The 8,752-nt window shown below is 42.9% G+C and overlaps 1 protein-coding gene across 2 annotated transcripts in view; it reads right to left on the bottom strand.

The window, feature by feature from the left end:
- Positions 1-8,752, bottom strand: part of cylda (cylindromatosis (turban tumor syndrome), a) — a 41,755-nt gene that overhangs the window by 7,633 nt on the left and 25,370 nt on the right. For both annotated transcript variants that reach the window (XM_063188749.1, XM_063188751.1), the window contains 5 exons: positions 8,520-8,685; positions 7,564-7,705; positions 6,715-6,837; positions 5,616-5,707; positions 5,058-5,124 (listed from right to left, as the gene is read on the bottom strand). In XM_063188749.1, coding sequence (XP_063044819.1) covers positions 5,058-5,124; positions 5,616-5,707; positions 6,715-6,837; positions 7,564-7,705; positions 8,520-8,685 — 590 coding nt within the window. The remainder of the gene's footprint in view (positions 1-5,057; positions 5,125-5,615; positions 5,708-6,714; positions 6,838-7,563; positions 7,706-8,519; positions 8,686-8,752) is intronic.

Raw genomic sequence — 8,752 nt, 5'->3', positions numbered from 1 at the left:
GCAGTACCCTGTAAATAACTGGAAGCCGCTTTGGATGAAAGAGTCAGCTACGTGTAATGTAATGCCTGTGGTGATGGGAAGAGATGATAGTGGTGGTGTGGTCATATGTAAGCTCCAGTCAAAAACATTTTCCTTCCACATTACATCTGGGTCTGGGAGGTTAGGCAACCAGACAATCAGCGAATGGGGGAGGGACAATGGAGGAGGGATGCACATTTCAAACTTAAATGGAGTTCATCTCTCCCGCTAGTAATTGCTTTTCAATGTCAAAACTGAATGTTAGCGATTGGGTAAAATAAGACATGGATTTGGATTTTCAACGGTATTCAACGCATCAGTCCAATAATCCTCTCTCAATTTGGCCGTTCCAGATCCTCTGTACGAATGAAATTAGTACAAGGGTGGGTATTGTAAGACTAGTCTACAGTCCTTCCCCAAAGTTTTGTCGCCTATCCATGTTGTTGGAACAACAGCAAATAACCTGACTTTCAATTAAGCAATTGGCTTCAGAAGTTGCTCATATGAAAGCTACAACCCTCTGAAATGAAGTTCTATGTGCAAAAATAAAATCGCACAACATTTCATCATCATATACAGTACAGGCCAAAAGTATGGACTCACCTTCTCATTTAATTAATTCTCTTTATTTTTGTAGCTTTTTAAAGAACATGATACATTTTCAGAGAGGGCATTATTTCTGTGCATGAACACGTGTATATTTTTTTGCTTAACAAAAAAATGAAAATATATAAAAACAATTATTTTAAAAATATTTAAAAATGCCAAACAGTGGCGAGCACAACCACTGAGGGCCCCAAATGTTTCAACAAGCTTATTTTTCTGTCTATTGTCAAGTAAAAATACCCAGTCATTCGAGTCAATTTTAATTTATACAAGCAATACAAGATAGATTTTCTTGATCTGATAATAGGTCACTTGGTCAGCATAGCCGGTTATCTAGGTGAAACAGTGATACAAAAAGTAAAAGTAAAAGTGAAAAACCCTGCCACAGATTCCCTCCAACACAGGTTTGACATCTCCAAGTAACTGGCTGTGACTCAATATCATATCAAGAAAATGTCTGTAAAATGCTTGGATTGCAAGTGTTTAAAACTAGGTTTTAGGTCTCAAAATTCCAGTTCTACAATTCTATTGAGTTATTGGAGGACTTTAATGTTCAATTAGGATTGACATGACTGTCTGGGCATTTTTATTTGAAAATAGATAAAAAATAAGCTTATTGAAATGTGTGGGGCCATCAGTTATGCCGTGTCGATGTCAGGTGGATAGACAGCTGTCATTGCTGTTGGACAACAGCTAGAATGATATTTTTTGCTAAGTACGTAATTTTCCATGTGTTCATGCACAGTTTTGATGCCCTGCATGAAAATACACAATGAAAATCCACGAAAATAAAGAATGCATAAATGAGAAGGTGAGTCCATACTTTTGGCCTGTACCAGAGACGTGCGGTCAGGGTAGGCAGGGTAGGCACCTAAATGTCTTAAAAATAAAAACTAACACGTGTTTAAAAAAATATTCTTCAGAGTTCACATAGGCCTACACAACAATAACATTGATTCAGCATAAATTATGAGCTGTTTAAAGTACAGTATACACAGGACAACGATCAAAAACCTAAGTAATCGCACGAAGCAAAGCGCTCAGGCTTGGGCAGGTTGCCGTGGCAACGCGCAGTCCCGGCTGGTAGCAGAGACAGGCTGAAAGCAGAGCTTTCGAATGCCAGCCAGGCAGCCCGGTAAGGCTCGCTTTTCCTCTGCCTACCCTGCCTTCAATGCTGTCAATGTAGAAGTTTGCGCATGCGTATTAAGTTGTCACATAGCTTGTCAATGGGACTAAAAGCAGAGCCTTTACTCTGTGGCGGGAGTATGTGAGCCAATCACAGCGCCCAAAATGAAAAATTGTTACAATTCAGGCAGGTAGTAGCCAATTTCTGCCCTACAGGCAGCTATGATAGCAACAACTAGCAAGGCAAGGCTTGTTCAAATCTCTAGCCGTATCGGAAAGAAAACATGGCAGTCTTTGGCTTTTTGTCTTCATTATTTTAAAAAATGCCGAGAAGTAGCAAGAAAGACGGTTCAAGTGACAGAGAGCTGAGCCGTTTGCAATCGCTGCATTGTGGAAATATTCAACATCAGATGGGTAGCAGCTTCAAGTAGTTTGCACTGGGACAAAATGTCTTCATCATGTCAACCACCCCGGGCTTTTAATGGAACTAGCTTGCATGAAAAACACAGCCTACTTGTGATTCTGCTTTAAGGTAAGATTCATCTAATTATTATGCTGCGGGTAGCCTTAACATGAACATGCTCAAGTTTTTTCGTGGTGCCTTTTGTTGTCACCGTTTGTCAGGGTGTTGACATTGAAGATTGGTTGTGCGGTGGTGGACATGAATAGACCGTGTGTGTGTTATTATGGACGCGAGATTGTTTTTTGAGCGTACGACATGACTCCATTTCCCTAATTTATTATGATGATGACTACGCAATGCGTGAGTTGTGTGGAGCCTGTTAGCAAGTGCAGCTGCGTTCTTTTGAAGTGCGCGGTGTGCGAGTCGAGATCAACGTGGAACAGGACGATTGACTGGGGATGGTTTCTCGGAGTGCTTCCGCACTCACAAATTGACTTTATTTGAAACACCTTGCACAACCGTAGCTGAAGTGTTTGAGAATACTATCACGCACAAGAATGAGTCTCAGAAGTGGTTTCGTTGGTTTATTTACTCGATACTGTCTGAATGCACGGGTCATGTTTGCAAGCAACCTGCCCCCTTGCCTACTTTCCTTCTTGTCTGTGAGTGTTTGATTATCAGCACAAAACGCGGCAGTGAGGCAGGAGCTGTTACCTAGGTTGGTTTATTGCTAAATGTAAATCGTTTCCCCCTCACATGCTATGGTGTGATTCACAGTTGGTGAACTAGACATTTTATCTTCAAAAGTAGGCTACACTGTGCCACCCTCCATCCATGTGAAACGCCCTGGCATTTGCAACAGAATAAACAGAAGAGCAACAAAATCAACTGCTAAAGCCAAAAGTTAAAGCTTTTCCCCCAAAATGTTGTAGCTTTCTAAATTATTATTGTAAAATGTAGGCCTACAGGTCCTTAAAGGTGTACAAAGTATGGGTCCTGGAGCTAATTTGGCAATTTGGCAAAACAAATAAGTGTAGCTGGCCTTTTCAAGAAATTGAAATTATGTTTTCACTTATTGTTTCAGATTTAGGTCTACTGACAATGTCCAAATGTCTAAATAGTGTAGCCTATTTACTTTTTTAGTTATTAGAGCTGTGGTGGTTAAGCACTGATGGCATCTTATAGCCTACTTTATATTTACAGTATTTAGAGAAACATAGGCCTACTAATTTGTTGCACATTAAAGACCATATCAGCATGTTTATGTGAATAGGCCTATTTGCCTATTCAAACCATACCTTGTGGCATAAGGCCCCCCTCTCTCTCTCACACACACACACACACACACACACACACACACACACACACACACACACACACACACACACACACACACACACACACACACACACACGTTACATTTCAGATCTGCATGAAAGGGGACTATTTGTTCAAAGTTTTTAGTCTTTTGTAAAAGTTTTTTAGCTGATAGTGACTCTCCAGATTTGGTTAAAATGCAGGAATTGTATCTAAGAAATACATTTTTTTCTGGGGGAGGACCGAAACCCACCGTTAATATATATATATATATAAATAGATATATATTCTATATTTACTGCCTACCCTACCATACCCTTCACTGCACGTCACTGGCCTGTACTGTACCTGGTTACACCTTTTGCATGTTGTGTCGTCTCATTAAAGATGTCCTCTCAACGTCATTTCATTAATATTGCTGTGTTCCCCATTGTTATTGAATGTGTTATGCGTTGGTCCCGTTTTAAAAAACGTTCTGGTTGCTTTGTTTCAAGCCGTTTTTGCAAGCTAGCAAGGTGGCTTGTGGAGAAAGGAGAGGGTCTTCTGGGTTTTTCGTGTATATGCGTCTCTGATTGGCTCCGACCTCCTCCTGCTCTGCAGAGAGATCGTCTAAGGTTAGAGTCTCCACTTCCCCGGGTGGTACTGCACTATAGGGGCGCCAACGGAGGCGTGCAGGCTCCATTCAGGGCTGTGCTCTTTCGACAGCAACCCCTAGGCGAACTGCAGACATGGGTTGACCAGAGTGGTCAATCTCTATAGAGCTCGAAAGTGACGTCACTTCCCCCGATTTCATGGGACCTCAACGGCGTTTTTAGCCGAAAATCGTAGCATGTAATCCAATGGCGGTATTAAAATGGCATTTCGATCCCCTTCGAGTTGTACCACGAGCTCCATATATGTTGTTTCTGATATTTTTGCTTAATTTTTCGTACGAACCCCCACATTTTTTAGAAAGCTGTGTTTCTTCACATTTTTCATGCCGACGGCCTCGGAACAAAACATTGATACTTCTGCATGAATAATCTTTATCTATCATCTTAAACAGCATATTTGTAGCCCAGCGCATATCATGACTGAGATCAGAAGATATTTACTCGCTACCACGTTGTTAGATGGTCAGCTTAGGTCCCGTGAAACGCGGAACTAAGGGGCGGGACTTTCGAGCTCTATGTATGAGGCTTTGTGCTCTGTGTGTATCTGAGAGTAGCAACCAGCTGATAGCTAAGCTAAGCTAGGTTTCAGGCCACTAGGTGTTGCTTGTTTTGAAAACAAGAAGAAAAAAATTACTCTACACGTTTTTAGAAAATTGGGTTGACATAAACCTTTGTGGGCAACGCCTTCTTTCGATGTGACGCAACACAGAAAGGCTTTTGTGATTCGCTCGCTTATCTGCATTATTTATGTCAACTGGGAAACACCGGGAAACACAGCCAGAGGAGGTGACGCACAGCTATGAAAGCCTTACATGTGAGTTTAACTTGGGGTGGCCGTCCGGTTTTCAAAAGGAGTGAGTAAAACTGTGTTTTATCGGAAGTTGGCCTTTAAATAAATCAGAACAAGGAAACGGGGCTCGATTAACAGCACTCACCGAAGTTTGAGCAGTGGGTCCACTCTCAGGATGTGATGAAACAGGATGTTGAGGAATTCCTCTGGATCTGCATACGAATACGTATTTGACACATGGAAAGAAAGAAAGAAATAGCAGAGACAGAAAAGAGGAACGACATGAACGTAAAACAAGAAATAAAAAGATAGATGCCAAAGAAATAAAGGCACTTTGAGTCAACTACGTAGTTGGCATTTAGTCAGGGCTGGCCTGGTAATCTGGCATGCAGGGTATTTTCCCGATGGCCCGACAGTCCTCAGGGGCCAACGCTGTTGTTTTTTACCCATTACAGACTGACCCTCCATTCAGATAGGGCAGCCCATTGGGCCATCTTTAACACTGACAATGAACTGGGCAATGTAAAAGAAAAATCGGGGACTATATCAGGAGCTGGTTTTCACCAAAATGCCCTAGCCATTTTCTGTACCAGTACAACCCAGCAAATTGTGCTAAACAAATACATTTTAATTGATCGAATGATTGAATGCATAAAGAAAGTTGCATCATATTTTAGTTGTTGTGTTCTTGTGTGCGCCTCACCTTTCTCCTCTGAGGTGAATCCAGACGCCGCCTCCACTTTCTCCAGAATCCTCCTGAGTTTCATGATTTTTGTCGCACACACATAGCCGTGTCTGTGAGGGCACAAACACACACCACCGATTACCAGGTGAAACACATCGGAGGCGACAAGATTAAGCAACAGAGAATCGCTGGACTGTGCAGCAAGAGCGATACAAGCGATAGAAGCTACAGAGTATGCCCGTTAAAAGCAGAATGCAAGCATTCAGACATTCCCATTGGCTGTGGCGGCTGTCACCGAACCATTAGCTGTGGTTGTACCATCTGACATCTGCTATAAAAATGTACTTCACATATGACATCTGCTATAAAAACACACGTCACACAAAAAGTATTGACAATATGGACACCAAACTGGGAGCTTTTGAGTCAGTCAGAGTTAACATAAATCTTGGAAAGTTAAAGCAAAACAGCAAGGTGGAGGAAATTGGCAAAGGGAGTAAGCGTGTGTGTGCGTGCGTGCGTGCGTGCATGTGCAACAAGCTACCCTAACAGGCCTTTTACCTTGTGTGTGTGTGTGTGTGTGTGTGTGTGTGTGTGTGTGTGTGTGTGTGTGTGTGTGTGTGTGTGTGTGTGTGTGTGTGTGTGTGTGTGTGTGTGTGTGTGTGTGTGTGTGTGTGTGTGTGTGTGTGTCTCTGTGTGTGTTAGAGAGAGAGAGAGAGAGAGAGAGAGAGAGAGAGAGAGAGAGAGAGAGAGAGAGAGAGAGAGAGAGAGAGAGAGTGTGTGTGCGTGTACGTGACCTGCAGTAAGGATAATTGTTGTACTCAAGTGTGTGCTTCATGTTTACTGCAATGTATAACAATTTCTATTAGTTCTTTGTGTCATTTTTTTGTATTTGTGTATTTATGTAAGCTGATAGACACCTTCATTTTCTTCGGATTAATAAAAGTACTCTACTACTCAGGAATGAAAAAAAGGGCTGACACATAATCACACATTGACACATTGTCTAACCAGACACATTGTAAGGTTAGTGCCGCTTTCTTCTGCTTCAAAGGTTTATATACATACATGTGTGCATGTCCACAAAATGAATAGTGCTTGTGGTGCTCCCACTCACATGCGCAGGGGGTTGACGATCTCTGTGCGCAGTAGCTCCTGTGTCTCTTTGTAATACTCCACATCAGTTTTGGCCCGCGGCCTCAGCAGTACTGTATCCAACACAGAGCTGAACGAAAACAAACTGCACCAAGAAAGGGGAGAGCAAGACACATATATATATTTTTTAAGTTGTAGACGTACACTCACCGGCCACTTCATTAGGAACACCTCTCTAGTGTTGGGTTGGACCTCCTTTTGCCTTCAGAATTGCCCGAACTGCCTGCAACAATACTTGGGTAGGCTATGGCATTCCAACAAAGATAAATTGGTACTAATTGGCCCAAATTGTGCTAAGAAAATATGCAAGCCTGAAACGTTGATGTAAGGCAGGGTTCACCCATGTTTTCATGTTGTTGACACCAAATTCTGACCATTCCACCCGAGTGTTGCAGTTGATATCAAGACTCCTCAAACCCGGCAAAATTTTTCCGATCTTCTAGTGTCGTTTATGGTGAGCCTCAAATCAAGCCCTTTCAGCTTGACAGCCATGCCATGTTCAAAGTCATTTAAATAACCTTTCTTCCCCATTATGATGCTCGGTTTGAACTGCATCAGATCATCTCAACCATGTCTACATGAAAAAATGCATTGAGTTGCCACCATGTGCTTGGCTGATCAGAAATATGCCTCAATGAGCAGTTGTAACAGGTGTTCCTAATGTAGTGGCCGGTGAGTGTATAAAGATGATAAGAAGTGTCTTCAAAATTTCAAACACACAGCAGGCAAGATTTTGCTTTGAGAAAGCGTTTTCTTTTTGTAGTGGCCCTAAAATAGGTCTAAAATGACAAACAGTGCTCTGTGGGCTTACCAGAAGAGTGTTGAGTCTAGGTAGCAGGAGTTGTAGTGGCCCTGGATGCCTTTCTTCTTGCCCACCATCACCTCCAGCCCGTCGTTCTCCGTGCGCGGGGGCGTGTTCTCATGCACCACCTCGCTCAGGTAGCCGCCAAACGCTGAGACACACCACAAGGAGAGATTACATTGCATTGCATTGCATTTGGCAGACACTTTTTAACCAAAGCGACTTACAATCGAGGACATAATCATAGTCAACATCACTAGCAGATACAAAGTACACAGGATATATATGGAACAAGTGCAGATGCTAAGCAGGGTTAGTTTTTTGTAATGGTTGTTTTTGTAAGAACATTAGCATAGGGTTAAGTAGAGTACAAACACTAACACATCATTCCAGAGATCAGGAAGTAACGCTGCAGCAGAACGGGTCCCAGTTAGGTACCCTGAAGGCCTGAGTTTGAATTTGAGCAAGGAAACCCCAGTCCTTATCGCTACAGCCCCGTAGGCTAATGTGATGTCTTCTGATCGGACAAGATGGGCTTAAGTATGAATGATAGCTGTCAAGATTGAAAGGCAATTAAACTTCAACTTTCTGGCCTCAGTAAGGTTCTACTGACATTTAAATACACAGCTGTTCTGTTATAGCATGGGCGAAAGCAGACTGTTGACGCCGTCAACTGTTATGATATGGTGTTGCAAAAGCATACAAACAACAAGACAAAAGTGTGAATAGTGTTATCTTAACCAATCAGTAACGGACATCACGGACAAGTTATTGCTGATTGGCTAAACAGTGAGCAAACCGAGCTAGGAGGCTTTGGGCAGACTATGTGCCGAGCCAAAATCTTTGGGTGGAAGTACATAGGATGGTGTTGCCAGGCTAGTTCTGTTGCTAAATGTGTGAGACAGGAAGTGGTGGAGTACGGAATGTATGTATGGGGTGTATGGAGTGTGGAGGGAGCATCTCACCGATGGAGTTGCAGCGCTCGATGGGGTTAGCAGAGTGGTGCAGCGAGGGGAAGCGAGAGTCGGGTCGACAGCACTTGAGCTTGACGAACAGCGCCTTCTTGGGCGGACAGGAGAAGTAGCGCGTGCCCTTGAACGTGCCGTCCGTGCAGCCCACGCACTCCTCCTCCTGAGGGAGAAAAGGGGGGAAAAAAGTTATTTATGAGTTTCCGTCTGCAAGTGGACCAAGTCCACAG

This window comes from Engraulis encrasicolus, chromosome 22, assembly GCF_034702125.1.
Source record: "Engraulis encrasicolus isolate BLACKSEA-1 chromosome 22, IST_EnEncr_1.0, whole genome shotgun sequence".
Classification (NCBI taxonomy): Eukaryota; Metazoa; Chordata; class Actinopteri; order Clupeiformes; family Engraulidae; genus Engraulis; species Engraulis encrasicolus.
This window is presented reverse-complemented; position numbering and strand designations above follow the sequence as displayed.